This window comes from Ruditapes philippinarum, unplaced genomic scaffold, assembly GCF_026571515.1.
Source record: "Ruditapes philippinarum isolate M1 unplaced genomic scaffold, ASM2657151v2 ctg2224_1_1_1_1, whole genome shotgun sequence".
NCBI lineage: Eukaryota > Metazoa > Mollusca > Bivalvia > Venerida > Veneridae > Ruditapes > Ruditapes philippinarum.
Genome location: NW_026864966.1, coordinates 50521 through 69864, shown reverse-complemented (window position 1 = coordinate 69864; position 19344 = coordinate 50521). Strand labels below are relative to the sequence as shown.

The window sequence follows — 19344 nt, the reverse complement described above, 5'->3', positions numbered from 1 at the left end:
TTTTTAAACAGATATAATCAAAGCTAAAGCTACTGGAGGCCCTGCTCCACCTCCAAAAGCTGAACGTCCACCACCACCGGTACAACCAGCACCACAACCACAACCACCTCCCCAACCTCAACCAACCCAGTACGAGCAACCACCACCCCAGTACGAGCAGATACCACCCCAGTATGAGCAGCCACAATCTCAATATGAACCTCAAAGACGACAACAACAACAGGGTTATATCCCACCACCTCCAGGTACGTCATTACAATAACAAAACGTTTTTAGTGGATGTTTGGTATATTTTGCATGCAGTATGACTAAGTTATTGATATGTAATCATTGTGCAGTTAAATTCGGATATGACAATATTCGGATACGTTTTGCTCACTTCTTACAAATATGATGTAAGAAAATAAGATCTGTATTTGAAAATAAAAGTCAAGAATGTGAGCAATTGTTCTTGTTTGTTATATTTTAGTTTAACTGTACTCTTAATAACCTTATGCAAGTTCTGTCATTATTAAAATCTTGCCAAATTTGGTATAGTCGCACTATTGTATACAAATGACACTTCCAACTAGTATGTTGTTGCACACAAAGATACAATTTTTCACTTCACACTTTGGTATTTTTGTACAAAAAGATACAAATTACACTGTCAACGTTGATGTTGATGCAGACAAAAAGATGCAACTTACACTGCCAGTTTGGTATAATTGCACAAAAAGATAAACTTTTACACTGCCTGTTTTGAAGTAATTGCACCGACACAAATAACACTTTAATAATTGTTGTTACACTATCAGCTTTTGTGTTTTTGCACAAATACAATTTATTCTGCCAAATTTGATGTTTTCGCACAAATACAAATCTCACTGCCAAATTTGATGTTTTTTACGCACGAAAACAATTCACACTGCCAAATTTGATCTTTTTGCACAAATACAAATTACACTGCCAAATTTGATGTTTTCGCACAAATACAGTTTACACTGCCAAATTTGATGTTTTCGCACAAATACAAATTACACTGCCAAATTTGATGTTTTCGCACAAACACAAATTACACTGCTAAATTTGATGTTTTTTCGCACAAATACAAATTACACTTCCAAATTTGATGTTTTCGCACAAGTACAAATTACACTGCCAAATTTGATGTTTTCTTGTCGCTAACATAAACAAATCTACCTCAGTAGTTGTTGTTTTTAGTACAATGTAGTTGTTGTTGTTCAAAGGTTATTTTACGCGGGAGTTTGATTTTCGCTTTTCGTTCACCACGTTATGTTATAGATGTATAAACACTTAGAGCATGTGTAGAATGGGACATGTGTAATGGAATAACAAACAATTCCAATACTAACAGAAATATATCTGCAAAAAAGGTAACATGGTTTTAATTTACTCTATCTTAAAAGCTTCCAATAGTTTATTTTTTACAAACAGTAACAAAATCTTCGCGAAAATTAAACTCGCGTGATTATTTTTAGATTTTAGATCATCTTGTATGCTTTGTTTAAATTTTCGTTTTCTTTTCTGTTTTTAATTGAATTTTAATTTGTTTTTTTAAAACAAGGTTCTCCAAATATGGGCCCATCCCGAGAGATGAGGAATGGCCCACCCCCACCAAACAGAGGCCCTTACAGGGGACCACCTCCACCCGGGCGGAGGGGACCAAATGGCCCACCAATGGGTAACAATCAAAACAACCAGATGAATCCATGGGCACAAAATGGACCGCAAATGGGAGGGCCACAAATGGGTATGCTGAATTATCAATTTTGATGAAAAAAAAATAACAAGATATGTTAAGCAAACGAAAAGTAACCAATTATTTTATATTGTGACCAATGCATTATGTTATTGATAAATAAACAATGTAATTAGAATACGATATAAATACACTTAAGACATCATGGTCTTCATAACAATATAGCTAGAAACCTCTCAGTTCATGTTTTGTCTTGAAGTGTTTAAGTCAAGTGAATCAATAAAGTACTTTATACGCTACATGGGGCGATCTACGCAATCGACCGAAAAGTGCGTTCTTCCATCACAGCGTATAAACGTGTCTATTTCCGGTTAGCATAAAAAGGTACACATTGGAATTCCAAAAAATGATACAGTGACCGGAAGTAACAGGTGCTTGCATCAGAATAGGGCTTGTGCTCTGACGAGACTTGTTTTAGAATGAACATTTTTTAAATCTTGAATGTTCTGTTTCAGGAGGACCAATGGGCGGGCCAATGGGAGGACCTATGGGCGGACCAATGGGAGGACCTATGGGCGGGCCAATGGGAGGACCTATGGGCGGACAGAGAGGTGGACCTGGCGGCCTTGATCCTAATAATCCTCAAGTTGCAAGACTTATCCGAGGTTAGTACTTATGTACTTAATGACGTCACGTTGAATTATTATTTGGCGCGCTTTTCATTCAGTATTAGTTTTATTGTATTTTTAAAACGTTTCTTTCCATATAATTAAAAGAAAATTTGTTAAGTTTTGTGTGAGATTGAAATATATTTCACCTTGTGAACACCAAAAATTCATATTTGACTCTACTTTTATGTAATTCGTCTTATGTCTAGTTTGCCCCTTATTTAAAGTCTGTAATTGTACCTCACTCTGTTTTTATAACATATTCTTATGTCCATGAGCAATTATATATTCAAATAGTTAATGATTACACTAATGCTCGATTATTAATTGTAAAATTATCATAAATAAATGCTTTACATATACGATATAAACTTATTCAAACAAAGAAACGCACGAGATTTGAATTCTGTCACGTTATATCGCGTGACATCACGTGATTTTCAAGCATTCATTAGTCAGCGGTAATAATGGATTGTTTTGGTTCCAGTTATAAATTGAATGTATGCTAATATCGAACTATATAATGTTTGTAGTGTTAATTTGTTTTGAAAAATGCCATATTGTATTCTTGCCTTGAATGAACCGGTACTGTTGAAATAGTTTGGGAACTTGCAGGCGTTTCTTACAATGGATTAGATATGGGCATAATTTTTCAGCAATTAACTGTTTGGTAAAATGATACCGTACATCTGATAAGTTACATAAACAAAGGGGAAATCACTCATTCCATAAGTTAACCGTTGTATTTAATAGCAGAGGTACTTTTACAATATCAAGTTGAAATCTTTAAATGAAATCATTAAACTTTAGTAAAAATATTCTTTATTAAAAAAAAACACAATATTTCTTTTAATGATTTACGATTAATGAACTATTAAATTCTTATATAATTTGTATAAGTTACAAAGAAACAAGTTATTTTTTGTTAAACCTTTTTTTTTTTATAAGTTACCAAAAATAAAGCTTTTCATGCCGGCCGTTTTCCCAAACAAATAAACAACACACAAAATTCATTCTAGGGCATTTAAGCTATTATATTATTGGCCCCGTTTCTCTCTTACTGCGGTAAATCATGCTGCTCTAAAATTCGTATAATTTCGGAAAACTTCGTCATTTTCCGTAACTAAAATTTATTAAGTTGATACGGTTATTGTTGTTATTGCTCATTTTGGTTTTTTATTAGTCACGGAAAGAAGCGACATTTACCATAATTTCCCGAGCTTATTATAGACACATATATTATTATATTACCTTTATATTTCCTCATACTTACAGTGATTTCAAAGCGAATCCCGGACAGTAAGAAAAACAACTCAATATTTCATGTTTTTACTTTTTTTCTGCTTGATTAACCCTTTACTTTTTTACATGCCAAGTTCTGCAGAATGCCGAATTCTGCAGAATTGGGACTGCCTCCGTGGTCGAGGGGTTAGAGTCGATGACTTCTAATCCAGTTACCTCTCTGGCGTGGGTTCGATCCCCGGGAGATGCTTTGGTAGTTTAGCGCGGAGGAAGGTAGTCTAGTACTGGTGTAACTCTCCAGGAACGATGGTTAGGAAACTACCCGCCTATATGAATGAAATAATGTTGGGAAAAAGGCGTAAAATGAAACAAACAATCAAATCTGCAGATTTTTGCCTCCTTGAAATCCAGGCTGTGTTTCTAGGGTTACCGGCCTCGTTGTTGTTATTACGATATTGCCGTTTTATTTAAAGCTGACGATTTGTAATTTTACTAATGCTTTTTAAAAGAAACTTAAACAAACTGAACTATTAAAAACTAATGCTTATCAATAACATAGCATTTATTTGTGGGTTAAAATGTATATTTGTTAACTTAACATAGCAGGACGTAGATTTTACTATATCATTTTATCATTTTTATTTTATTACATGAGAGTTTCTAGTTATAATTGATACATGATGTCCTTAGCTTAACGATATAAAAGGTGAAATTTTCAGCCTATGGTATTCATGTACAGTAATCAAGTAACAATCGTTTTGTTGTTGTTGTTCTGTTGAAGATAATGATGACAATTATGATGATGATGACGATTTTTGGGCGGTTATTTATAGGGAAACTACCGTCTACTTACAAAATATATTCGGAACACTCCGACACTCTCCGTTTATATGTCAAACAATGATGTAAATTGAGTTATTTCATATCTAGCTCATTATATTATAATGTATAACAAACGGGAAGTGGCGGCAAATGCCGGATATTCATTTCACAAACTTGTTGATTTCCTAATAGGAAGTTGTTCCAGTATTGAATATTTGTTTCAAACAGTTAACTGTCTTTGTGATTCATAGCCTCATTTCCATATTGTATTCATGACGTCAGCATTGAGAATGTCTTTTTTAAATTAGAAAAAAAAATGCGCGCGTAAGTTTAACATATTTAACACAAGTTACAATACAAGTAATTAAAGTGCTAATTCAGTACATAATACTATAAATTTACATATCTTAACCTTGACTTTGCATGACAAGTTTACTGTTAAAGCACATAGATGTATGTACAGGAGGTCTAATTATGCAACAAATTTGAATATTAATAGACATGAAACCGCACGTGCTGCGTCACGGATTCGAACTTGTTAACATAATGACCGTGACACCCCGTCAATGCTTACCTCCCTTATTTTATTTGTGTATGCCAATGAAGCCGATATGTCGTATTTTTTTGTTGAATATTAATCGTTACATTTTCAGACCAACACGCACCTGGTTCGGCCAGTAACAGTAATAAACCACATAGAATTACAGAATTTTTGTCTGATAAAGTTCATCCGGCAAACCACAACCTTCAATAACCCATTGTTCCGCGTGATAAAATAATTCTAGCCACATTGTTCAATGAGCGTGTCCTTATCTCCATAAGACAGTTCTCGTTTAATGATATATTCTTTTATTTCCTCCAAAATTTGACAAGCATAACATATATACATACCAATATACAAATATTTACATGAAATGATAAAACACAAAACCTATTATGAAACACAGCATTAATAACAAGTGAAGAGAGGCAATTTCCTTAAGACTTCACATGTCGAAAAAGAAGTTCACAGGATTAAAAATTATGGAAACTTCAATCTTTAATATACAACAGGAGTTTTATTTGCAGTCAAATTTTCTAATATATCGAATGAGCGTGTTTCTTATATTGCCTTATATTACAACATTGCCTTAGATAATTAAAGCCTTTATTTGCTTTATTGTACCGACCAGAAGAATTAGCACACTAGGTGGCGTCTGACTTGTGATCCAGGGGGGCGCGTGTTCGTTTCTCGCGCGACAATTCGGCGAGACAATTGACCTCGGACATTTGTCTCTCACGGCTGATTACTGTTACTTGTAAAAGATTTGGTTACTACTGCTTAGTTATCCAGGAGGGCCAAACAAAATGTTTTTTTTTAAATGAAATATAATAAAAAAATAATGAAACAAATCACCAACTAGAAAAAAATGTGTTACATGTAAGAATATGGACATTAAAATTTTATTACGGAAAGAAAATTTAATTTTCAAATAGTTTAAAACATTGTAGTAAAGAAATACTATATTAAAAATTTGTTTTTGCCAACCGCTGGTGTTATAATAAGTGATATTCAAAACAAAAATCCAGCATATCTCCTTTTTTTTACTTAAAGACATGGACGCAAAAATATAGACGCATTTTAATATGTCTGAACAGGAATTAATAAAAGAGATTTACTCCGGTCAAAATGGTTAAATTTCACTCACATAGCTGTATAAAATTTTCTATATGCTGTTTTTATGTGCATTTACATATGACTAAAGTGTTACTTTGAAAAAACAAAATGGTTAATGTATTCGAGACTGATTTAAAGTATTAACGGGTGTTGTCGGACGAACTTTATCAAGTATGCTTATCTGCTGTGATACGAAATCACAAATTAGAAAACACTTATCAACAAAACGTGCTGTGCAACCATTTTCTAGCACGTGGAATTACCTGTCAGCACGTAGAACCATTCGCTTGCACGTTAAATCACCTGTCAGCACGTGCAAACAGCTTGCTAGCACGAGTAACCACATTCCAGCACGTGCAGTCACCCGCAAGCACGTGTTATCACTTGGAATTGCACTTGCCCAGAGTCTCAAATGATTTCAGATCACACAACTTTGGTGGAAAATATACACAGTCTATATTTTTAAAGGTGCATGCCTCCAGATGAGTTTACACTTGATAAAAAAAATCAGTGATAAGAAACATATATTAAGAGCTGAAAGACATGTATACAAATATTCACAATGCAAATTGACACATTGCACTTCTTACAAGATTTTGTTGTTATTCTTGTTGTTATTATAGTATTACATTTCGCACCAACACAGTATAGGCTACATGTCGACTTTCCAACTTTGCTGACGGAAGGAAGACTTCAGTTGTCCTTTTTGTGCGTCATGATATACTTTTCAAGTAAAAAAAATGTTTATTATTTAAAAAAAATCTGGAGACGTGCTGCTTTAATAATATGACGGGTATATGAGACTTTAATGTAATGGAGACACTTTTACACACAAAGAATTTCTCCCTCACACACAATTGCATTTCATGTTCGCTATGAGTCGTAAAGATTTGTTGTTGTTGTTGTTGTTGAGGTTGGAAAGATCTGTCCTTTTCAAATACATATACTTGTGAGATGTAATAATATGGATTAATATGAATTTGAAATTGTTCTTACCTTTTTCACCGCTTTTCATTAATATTAAACGTATACCACGCATATTAGATTATATTTAAATAGACTTCGTAATTATCACCGCTGTTGTTTTTTACTCCCCAGAAACGGAAATTGCCTTGACCTCCCTTTCACAACACTCACTAATCAGGTTTCTTTTCGTTGAATTAAAAATAAAATAAGTTAGAGACCGCATATTAAATCTATTTTCTAACCTTATTAATAAGATTGTTATCGGGATTTAAGTTTAAAATTTGTTCCTGATTTTTAATAGTTTATTAGCATATGATCTATAGACGGCAGAAGGAGGATAGTATCAAGGCATCGACTTTAAATTGATAAATGTTCTGTCTTTGTTGAAATTATTGAAAGTTGACGCAATTATAGTACATATATATAATACACATATAATGACAGCAACATTTTGTTCTATTTTTATTTCACAATAAAACACAAAGAAGAATTTTGTTAGTAATTCAAAGTCGAAGTCCGTTATCATCCTCCTGTATGACGTCACAGACTGAAGGCAAGACACCACTATATTTATGCCAGGAAAGATTTAGTTGCTTGTGTCGGGGAGTGATTAATACCGCTGCTTTGTACAAACTCGCAATTTATATAATTAATATTTCAATCTCTAATCACGTAAAATTACCGTATTTAAATGTATTAATTTATTTAAACAGTGAAATTTGAATATAGAAATATTGATTATTTGTAAACTCATCCAAAACTACGTAATTATCTTGTATATCCAAATTGTTTTTTTTTTTATTGTTTTTTAATTTTTTTTTAAAATTTTATTTTTATATGTTTTCTTTCGTTGCCATTTTCAAGTTATTTTTAACTTGAAACTGGACCTTAGTAAAAATAGTAAAATTTAGTATACTCCGCTTGTTATAGTGTTGGCAGGACGTACAGGTGGTCACAGGAACCCGGTAACCGGCGAGGCTCCCGAGGCTGGCGAAGGCGGAGGTACTATTTTTTGTTTTGTTCATATTTTTGAACTCTTAACCTTCTTAATTTGTTGAATAGTTTTTGCTCTGCTTGGAACAATATATTTGCATTTTAAAAATAAAATGAAATTGTTTCAACACTGATATACCACCAGGATTATAGTTTTTGCTCTGCTTGGATTTGAATTTTTAGAATAATCATTGAAATTGTACCAAACCGGAACTACCACCAGGATTGAACCTTGTCAGACTGCACGGGCTTGCTGGACCCTTTACCGGGTGGCAAAGACTAATAACGTTCGGTTCCAACAATAAAGTATCATTGTATGTCGATAAACCTACATTCGGACTTGTATATAACCGAATAACACATTGGAACGAAATATAATTAATACCTAATGCATTAGACGTGGGATAAAACTAGTCTTGTTTACTTGTTGTGTTGTATTTCTGAAGAATTTATACATTTCGGGACATGTAAAGCTTCGTTGATTGGGGCTGACATTTAGATAAAGTAGTCTTGTAAGAGATCTGTGATAACCCTTCATGTATTTCTTCTGTTGCAGCAGGCATGAACCCCATGATGATGGGTATGATTTTAACTTATTTTATCTTATCTTATCTTATTTTATCTTATCTAATTTTATTATTAATATTTAATTTTAATTATTTTCTACGTCAATCTTTAAGTCAGTGACCGTTTGACCAAGTTAACACATATTTAGTTTAAATAAGATTCCATATTTATAAATATTGCATACATTTACAAGTTACATTACAATTTAGGAGCCACGTGACCACATATCTATTTTTAGCTATTGTTGATTGTTTCTTAAAAGCAGCGCACCTGTCAAGCATATTTTTTAAAATTTAAAATATTGTCAAGCGAACATAAATAAGTGATTCAAAACATTATCATCAAAACAAAGTACACAAATTATTTAAAAGTGTAAACATTAGCAGTCAAAGTCCTTTCCGCAGAAATAACAGAGACATGGATAATTATCTATGTTATCCATGTCTCTGGTAATAACGTGGTAAATTTATGACGATAAAAAATACAAATTTAAGTCATATTTTTGTATTTATAAAAAAATGTGATGTATTAAATGTTGCGTAAATGTTTACTTAAGATTAGTATTTCTAAAGCTTGACTTTTTTAAAAACGTTTTGCAGCTTTAAAGAAACACACGCATTTGCAATATTTTAAAGTTGCATACTCCGGGGCTTTCATAGTCTTTTACAATTAGGTCTTGAAGATATCAAATGAGCGTCTATTTGATCAATATTGATAAATGATCATGATCAATAAACGCTCTTAAAATAAACAGGAATATCACGAGGTACGCCGAATGTATATAAGTAAATGAGCGTCTATTTGATCAATATTGATAGATGATCGTGATCATTGGGCGCTCTTAAAGTAAACATTTTCACGAGGTATGCCGAATGTATTACAAGTTTTTGATGGGTGGAGAGTGTTTAATTTTCTATTTTCTGTTTTTATTTAACAAGCTATGATGATGAACGGTCAAGGAGGCGGTGGCGGCGCAGGAGGTGCTGATCTCAGTGCACTTCTCGGTGGAATGGGCGGAGGTTAGTTGTATAATGCTTGACAACTATTTTCTTTGTTTTATATATATATTATATATATTTATATTAATTCAAAATGCTTCATAATGTTTCAACAGTCGTCAGTCACGATTATCCAATGAAAGAAGACGTTACAGAAGTGCAATATGAATATAAAAAAATAGCTGTACATATTGTTTAAAAATTATATTATCCAAATATATATACATTATATTGTAATTAAATACAATAAATAAAAGAGGACTATTTAACTTTAACACAAACTATCTTGGGCATAAATAAATAGTAGTCGTGGCATAAATAACGTCCAAACAGTACGTGCAGGGTGAAGTGACGTCAGATTGACTTTTACGTCATTACATAGCGTTCACAAGTTACAAACGCAATAAAACTAACCTTGAAGACAGTGGTGCTATTTTTCTCTTATTAGAAAAGACAGATATTATTAAAAATTTTGTATATCTTATTGCTCAACAAAATATTAATTTTGACATGAAAAACAAAAACTTAGACTAAATATTTATTATTATTCATATACAATAGGTGGCGGAGGCGGGGGTATGTATATATTTTTACCAAGTTTTTACCAAATAATATGTTATATAATTAAGATAGACCACTCCTAATGGACACTAAAAGGAACTGTAAAACTGACAACATAGCACAGTTATATGCCTTAAAGGTCACCTACATGCAAATTTAAAAAAAATACAATGTGGTTTATGAGTTATGGACATTTTTCTGAACTAAAACTTTGCTTTCAGACGGGCTTTTTTCAGAAATGAGGAAACTCTAAATAATCTATAATATCATCGTTATGAAAAATGTTTTCCTATTGCTCATTGTTAAGAAACAAATAATTGCATTTAGGTAAGAAAAATTACACGAGCAAAATGATTGTTTCTAAACAAAATGATTTTAATATGTATAAACATGTTACCATACTTTAAACACTTATTTGACCATTTCCCTATATAAAAAGCCTTATTCAAAATATCCCTCAAACTCAACACAATGAGCGGCTGTTTTCAAAGTTTGCCTCAATTTTCTAAAAAGTATATTTGTTGATCTTGCAAAATATAAAATACTTTTATCGTGTAGTTTTTATTTTATCAAACTTTGAAAATATCTTGTATCATATTTGCTGTTAAATTTGGCATTGTTTAGCAAATAAATACCTACAATAATTATATAATTAAAACCAAACACTTTTTTTTCCATAAGGGATCTGAGAGATATTAATAATGTAAGAAAGAAAAGAAAGATCCTTCTGGGGTTTGAACCCACCCTCTCAAATTCTAGCTTATTTTAATACTCTTAAAAGTGGAGATAATTTGAGTTAAAACATGTATTTTAGCGTGAGTTTTTACCAATACTGAGTCAAGTAATGATGTAGATAAACACATTGGTGGTGATCCGAACTGGAACCTGCTATTGACAGACACCTTAACAACTTGGCCATTTCTTATTCCTGGAATCTACTTACCTTCTATTCAGTTATCTATCTCTAATTGTATTGTTTTATCGAAAAAAAATTTCACAATATCTAATAATCTTGAAGGACTTCGGTCATAAGACAAATTCATCTTTTACAACAACATTTTGTTTCTTGTACTCAAAACCATGTTACCCAGCTTTAGGCAGTTTGTACCATTCCCTATTCTAATATTCGTGTCAAATTACATTGCTTTATCGAATTAAATTTCAAAATATCTAATAATCTTGTAGAATTTCGGCCATATTCTTATTTCACAATCCCATTTTGTTTCTTGTATTCAAAAACGTTTTTCCATGTTACACACAGCTTTAGCCAGTTTGTTGGGAGGTTCAGGCGGAGCAGGGGGTATGGGCGGTCTAGCGGCCCTTGGAGCTCTCGGAGGCGGCGGTGGCGGCGGCGGCGGAGGTGGTACGTCATATGTTTTCTTATTGTTGCTCTCGTATTTTTTCGTCATAATTTTCTAGGTTTAGTTTTTAAACACTCAAATTTTTTTTTTGGATAAGCTTTGATTTACTTTGAAACGTGGAAGCATGTAATTTTTATGAAATTTATTTTCTCTTCGTTAAGCAAAAACTGAATTTGAATATTAGAAGTAAATCAGTGGCGGTCTATAATTAACATGCATGTATTTGTTGTTAAATATTAACCTAAGTCCTAACTAATGATATACTGTTTACTTATATATACATGACTATATGTTAACTTGGTTATATATATAAAAACCAATATATGCCACAACAAACTGTGTCTTAAACTGCATGTATATTAATAGCATGTTATATAATATATTTTATATTTTAACAAAACAAAATCGTGAAAACATGCATCATGACCTTGAACGATCGTTTTCCTTCAAAATACCTTTTAAGATTGATCTCGTGATATCACCTTTAAAATGTATCACGTGATATTCCTTTAAAATTTATCATGTGATATTCCATTAAAATATATCACGTGGTATTCCATTTAAATTGATCATGTGATATTCTTTTAAAAATATATCACGTGATATCCTTTTAAAATTGATCAAGTGATATCCCTTCCAACTTTATCACGTGAAACCGTTCAAAATGGATCACGTGACATCGCTTCAAAATTCACCACGTGACAATCCCTTCAAAATTGATCATGTGTCATATCCTAAGTCCATGACGAAATTCAATCTCTCGCATAAATTATATTTTTGCCGCATAATTTCTCCCGCATAACTCGAATGAATTATGGATCGTAGACACATTGATTATTTTGAATCTAATTGTCCAGGCAGAGTTTATTTTCATGAGGAAACAAATCGCCAAATTGGACACATTCAGATATTACACCGATCAACAGCAATTACTTTATATTTTATGAATCATATATAAATAAATTAAGTACTTAAATTGACGATTTAGCTAATTGACTCTAGTTTAATTGATGCCTTCGTTAAGCTTTTGAAATGTATTTCATTAAACTGTTGCTAATGTCCCTAGCTTAACACCAAAGAAACGCACATTATATTTGCACAACTTTTTCGTTTCTCTAATATCACACGCATCTGCAAAGGTGAAGAACGGGAATAATTGCTACAGCTTCCTACTTACTTCCCTTACAACCGTGACAATTTCATCACGCCATTTACAGGAGCAAAGAATAAGTGGAAGATAACTGCGTGTAGATTGCACAGCTTCTTAATAGTTACTATAAATAGAAATTCTGAATAGTTACTATAAATAGAAATTCTGAATAGTTACTATAAATAGAAATTATGAACGTGCGTTATTGTCATTTCCGCTGTGTACCTTTAACTCTTTCAGCGCTTAATAATATTAAATTAACTCGCCCATGTTTCCAACAGGACAAAGTTATTCATAAATAGCGTACAGTGCAGATCATGTTTGAAGGGCACAGCTGCCAGGGCTGATCTTGGTCTGCACTTGTCGCATGCTGGGGGGTTTAACACAGCTTTGTTTATAATCTTCAAATTTTTTTATTGAAATATAACAGATATATCTTGTTTCACCATCATCTAATTCACGTACTATAGATTAAAACTTTTAGACTTATGTCATAATTTTACTTCCTTATAAAGGAAACAGTCAGTTGGACATGCTGACAAAAGCTTTACAAGGGCCCACGGCACCTTTGATGGCACTAGGAGGGGGCGAAGGCGCTCAAGCCGGTGGTACGAGTTCAATTCTTTATAGTTTTTTTATTTGTATGGACGCATTATAAGTCTTTGGTTTTGGGAATCTGTTTCATTTTTTTCTTTGCTGTGTGTACTGTATTTAATCTTTGACAATTGTTACCAATATTTTTGTTTCATACGTAACAAAAATGGTTAAATAAAACGAGTTCATTAACTTTCTTCAAAGCTTGTTCAAATGATGTTCATGGTTATTTACCCAGTATCATTTCGTCAATCATACCTTAATCTGTTTGTTTTTCCTGCTGAATTTTATACTAGTCAACTTTTATTGTTGACGCTTTTGCACATTTCTGATAAACTTTGAAAAATATTTATTTACACCCCTGGCTTTTTAATGTTAAACAAATCTTACATTTGTTGTCATACCGTATATATACTAAAATTATACTCGCCTAGGAAATGGTAAAAATCTTGTAACATGGTAGTTTTATAATACGTTACCTAGGTGTTATGCATATATATAAATCAAAGTAGTAAAAGTATATACATATATATGTAATATACATGTATATGTGGGACAATAAACGCGAGAGGCAAACTGAGGTAGTACAAGTAACAATATTAGGTGATAATAGTGCTGGAATAGTTGGGTAATTATGGTATTTAATACACTTGTTACTATATATAGTAACAAAATTGCCTATGATTTCAACTGATTATGAGTTTGCGGCCCGGGGCCGAGAACTAGTTATCAGCCCGCAGAACATGTGCACGTGCACAAACTGAAACAATGACGTCATATTTTACGTCATCAAACAGTTAACTGTAAAAGTGAAAGTAGGTTGTCAGCACGAATCGCTTACATGAGAGCTTAAGCGTATTTAGTACAAACACAATTTTGTTACTATTGAAATTTGAAGAAATAATACGACAAATTCATTCCGAAAAAATATGAAAATAAAACTTGCTTCTACATTCTACTGCTTTGAACACACAAACAGTAAACGTCTGTGTACAGAAAAGTAGAAGAGTAGACAAGAATTTCAACGAAAGAACTTCAAATTTGTTGGGTTTTTTTGGGGTTTTTTTTAAATGCTACTATTAGATCTACCAAGTGTATTAAAGACATTAATACACGTCAGAGTAGGGCCGGAAGGTGATAATCGGCCCTGAATGAATAATGGCCCTCGGGCTAAAGCCCTCGGGTCCATTATTCATTTTGTGGGTCGATTATCACCTTCCGGCCCTCTCCTGCCGTGTATTAACCTCTTAATAATATAAATAGATATGATAGAAGACTCCGGGATAAAGGCAGACTTGTTGAGGCAATAAAATAGATGATATATGAATATTTCTTGCATATCTGTCAGGATCCGGGGACAGGGGACATAAGAATGAGCAAATTTGAAATTCAATAGGGCCGAAAACACAATTCCAAATATTTCAAAAGATTTTACACAGAAAGATTACCAGTTCTATGGCACAGCATTATGCGGCATTATATATGTCATACATTAAAGAATATAACAGCTTGTGTGTATTGCTCCTTTACATAAAGACTGACAGCTACTTTTATTTAACCCCACCCACTTTTATTTAACCACACCCACTAAAAATCACACATGAAATATTAGATACTATGTGCCATCTTCAGGAGGTTGCACGATATTCCAAAATTCGCCCGATTCCTTTAAAAATATCACTTACACATATTGCAATCAGATCCAATTTCAAAAATGCCTAGTTAACTGTCAGTCATTCATTTATATATATCTTTTACAAAATTTATCCAATGTTTCTTATTTTGAGTCACAATACACACGAAGCTACGAAAATGTTTAGTTTCGGGTAAATACCCAAAGATGCTGATCATTCCTGCACACAAACAAGAAAGAAATACTATTTACAGAGAAATATCAGAAGTTTCCAGTGCCTTCAAAACACCATATATGTTACATGTATTGAAAAGTTTGATTATGTCCCCTGTTCCCTTATTTGCTGTTTTCACCGGTTCTAAAATGACGTCATTCCCACGTGCCTTAATGAATGAACTATGGTCTTAGGATGACGTCATTAAAAGAGCTAAATGAAAGTTTAAGCATTTTCTTTTCGTAATATGATTAATATGTAATATGCGAGAAAAGGACTCAAACACCGGTTGTTGTAACAGATCGGAATATCTAGCTCCCGGGTAACTGTTTATCGGACAATCGTAGGGCCTCGTTACCGCCGTAAACAGTTACACTCGCGCTAGATATTCCGGTTTGTACCGGCAGCCGGTTTAAGATCCATTGTAGTACACTATCTTTGGTCAAAATTGAATAGATGAATTATATTAAAATAAGTACAATTTTTATCAACTGCGACAACATAGTACGAATTTTTTTATGAAAAAATTGCAACCGACTTTATGTTTCTGCAACTTCCTCTCATGTACTCAAATGGTTGACAGTTATGCATTTTTGTGAATTTCCGGAAAAAGAATAGATAATTTAAAACAGACAGCCAATATCTTAGCCTATAAATTATTAAATTGCTATATTGTGGCATTTGTCAAAACACTTCAACCTTATATTTAATTGTTTACATGTATACGTGTGACATTTAAATGAGCAAAGAATTGGTCAAATTAGGTTTACGTATTTTCACAGTATTTTGCTCGTTTTTTGCACTCATGTTTGCATGTTCACTATGTAACTGTTATACTATGTTATTATATATACAACTGTAATAGGTAACCAGGCCTTGGCAATGCAGTTATTAAATAACGCCATGATGGGCGGCGGTCAAGGTCAATCTTCCGCCGGTGAGGGCGCATCGTCTAATACTGGCATGGCTGGTACTATATTTAGAAATATATATTGCATAATCATTCTATTTTTAGTAACATGATTCTTTTCTTGAACTTTATTAATGTATTCAATAATCGTTCTATTTTAGTAACATATTAAAAGACGAACTAATAACTTTAATTCAAATAATAATATATAAAGATGGTCAGTAAGACTATATTCAAAACTATTTAGGTCATGATCTTTTAAAACTGCATGGTATTAACACTTTCATTCATTTCAACGGGTTCCTTATTTAAATATTAAACCACGCCCAGTTCCCTATTTAAATATTAAACCACGCCCGTTATGAATTATTACGTGTTTATCATTACATGTGTGCACAAAGCACGATTTAATTTAGGTGGAAGTTAAGTTACATTATAAGCTTTTTGCATCATGTGCAATAGTACCGTACATATTCTTATTTTTGCACCGTGTGCATTCTGATTGTTGCATTGTACGCATTCTAATAGCCGCACCATACTCATTTTAATGACTGTTATAACACATACATTTCATATATTTATATGTATTAGAAATGTTAGAATATTTGATTGCCGAATTGGTAATTAATATACACAATTTATCAATTCATTAAAGGCAATCCAATGGCGATGTTACAAGCTCTAGGCGGTGGTTCTTCGGGTGGCGGCGGAGGTAATATAAGATATTTATAGCAACGGTTACTAAGCAACGGTTACTAAGACTTAACCAGTTGATATTATGGCAACCAAGACAACTGATCGGGATGTTTGCATGTGTCCAGCGTGTTCTAAAATTCGTAATTTATGTATAACAACATTTGTACAAATGTACATTCGGCAGTGTCGCAAACAATACGGTGTTTGATTTCTTTAAAATATTTTCAAACATTGTAATGATCCGTATGTCGACACGAAATCATATGTTGTCTTGGAGACTAGAATATTGAGGTTATGAAAGTCTTCTACAGACTCTTGATTATATTGCATAATTTAATTAACATAAACATAGAAGTGAATATATTATTGCATGTGCGCTTAATACCTGCAAATTATGTTGTTTAAAGTTTGATAAAAAGTAGAAGCAGTAAAACACTGACTGGGTGTCTGTGTCTGTGAACGCGGCAGAGCACTCACCTACGCTTAACACAAAGAAAAGAAAGATTTACGCATCAAGTTTCACGCCTTCGTACACAGATATGCATAAATGCTTATAGATAAGATGCAAGTTATTGAAGAAAGAAAATAAATTTCGCTGTATACTAATAGGTTCTCCTTTCGGTACATTTTGTATTAAAATCAGACAGCAGCCTTGTATATCCATTATGTAGCTTAAGGCAATAGCTTTTTACAAATTTCGTCCATAAAGTTTAAAGAATTGTCGGCAAAGGTCATTAATGTTACGGTCTAGAGCACATTGCTACCTCCGTAAATGTCTCACAAACACTTTATGGGTCATAAAATCACTCAAACAAGGCTCTCTCAAACAGAAAACCTCCTCACACTAGATGTCGCATATTGACGCAAGATCACTCAAACGCATGCTGACATCAGGTCGCTCAAACGCACTATGTCATTTGTTTACGCCAAGTCTCTCAGGCGCTTTATATCAAAACGCTCTATGTGTAGCGTGACTCTTTTTAAGCGCGCTATGCGTCACATGATGACGTCAGGCCGCCTGAACGCTCTATGTGATGCATCCAGCGTTCCTTTCACATGTACAAGCTTTTATGAGTTCTAGACAATGGAATTGATAAGCATTGTCAAAATAAACGGTAATTGACTGAGACGATTGTTAAGTTCAATAAATAACGAGGGTAAGTCATGTTTATGTGCGTGGTGGATATGAGGGCTATACGATAACACTTATATATTGAAGGTAATCCACTGGCAATGTTGCAGGCATTTCAAGGCGGACAGGGGGGTTCCGGAGGTTCGGCCGCTGGTAGGTTTAGCTAAACATATAAATAAACATGCAGGACAATCCGTGGGCGAATGGTTTTAATTGGCATTGGCCCTTTGTCAGTTTAGAACCACGAGTTCCGCCCAGCAAGGTCATGTCACGGGGCTATGCATCTAGATACAGGACAAAACTGTGGTTGCATCCTAGGGCCTGCTTGGAAAGGGACTAATGAGAAACGTGCAATGTTTCTTCTGCAATATATTTAAACAGTTTCCGCGTGACCTTAAGAACCTCAAGAAATTGTTAGGACTTTAAATCCATCCAAAAATTGCACATGTATTTATAAAAAAAAACAGGAACTGTACAAAAACGGCTAATATAAAAATGCAAACACATCATTTTCTGCCATTAAACATAAGAATTGGGTGTATTTTATATTGAAATTGAACTATATGCTTCTTCTATTGTTTTATAGAATAATGATATCTTATTTTAATGACACTATCATAAAATCAACTATATAATGACGTCATTCCCACGTGCCTTTTATAAATTAACTATGTTCTTAGGATGACGTCATTATGCAAATATGAATATGGTTGTAAATTCATACTATATACAATGCATGTGTAAAAAAAATCATTATTATTATTATTATCTACTGTTGCAAAACAACGAATTGACACCGTTTCAGAGTAATATTCAATAAGAAATTGTTTCCTGGATAAAGATTATGTTATCTTAAAAGTTAAAAGAGTTAAATACATGTACATTAAAGATTTTATTTACACAAATATTTTCTATAGTTTACTGCTTCTTGAGAGTAAAGCAAGATTTAATTAAAAAGGGGATTTTAAATGTGTACATGTATAATGATTTTGTTTTGAGACGTTTATGAGTTATATCATTGTTACAAGTCCGTTTTAATTGCTAAATCTACTTAAAATAACTTAAAATCTTAAAATGATTTATTCTACTTGATACTTAAGATAATTATTAAAGAACAATATATCAGTAATATATTAAAGAAAATTTTAGGAATTTGCAATCCGGAATATAACTTTCCACTAACATTTTATCAAAGGTTGTTTTTTTAAAAATAACTACAAATATAGGAATTATATCACATATTTATGCTCGAGATAACTCACAAATTAACTTTTATCATATCTTATTAATTAACACTATCAAATACCCAGAATTAATGTCAGTCAATGTTTGAAGTAAAAACCCAACGTGTAGAATATGGTACTTTAAAAGCCCTAGAGTAATATGTTTATTTCACCGTTTGTTTTACAGAAGGTGGCATGGGAGGAATGAACCCTGCTCGTAAGTACATTTTATTTTGTTCTTTGTTATATTTTCGG

General features: G+C 32.9%; 1 protein-coding gene across 37 annotated transcripts in view; it reads left to right on the top strand.

Annotated features, from left to right (window-relative positions):
* LOC132727433 (proline-rich protein 36-like) overlaps positions 1-19344 on the top strand; it is a 73096-nt gene that overhangs the window by 39924 nt on the left and 13828 nt on the right. For 11 of the 37 annotated variants that reach the window (XM_060712916.1, XM_060712919.1, XM_060712920.1 and 8 more), the window contains 15 exons: positions 12-245; positions 1568-1753; positions 2218-2367; positions 3646-3669; positions 5088-5117; positions 7988-8059; positions 8607-8630; positions 9556-9636; positions 10177-10191; positions 11438-11539; positions 13203-13295; positions 15994-16098; positions 16694-16750; positions 17954-18019; positions 19277-19306. In XM_060712916.1, the coding sequence (XP_060568899.1) occupies positions 12-245; positions 1568-1753; positions 2218-2367; positions 3646-3669; positions 5088-5117; positions 7988-8059; positions 8607-8630; positions 9556-9636; positions 10177-10191; positions 11438-11539; positions 13203-13295; positions 15994-16098; positions 16694-16750; positions 17954-18019; positions 19277-19306 (1269 nt within the window). The remainder of the gene's footprint in view (positions 1-11; positions 246-1567; positions 1754-2217; positions 2368-3645; positions 3670-5087; positions 5118-7987; positions 8060-8606; positions 8631-9555; positions 9637-10176; positions 10192-11437; positions 11540-13202; positions 13296-15993; positions 16099-16693; positions 16751-17953; positions 18020-19276; positions 19307-19344) is intronic. The other 26 variants (XM_060712933.1, XM_060712940.1, XM_060712939.1 and 23 more) reach the window with 23 other exon arrangements.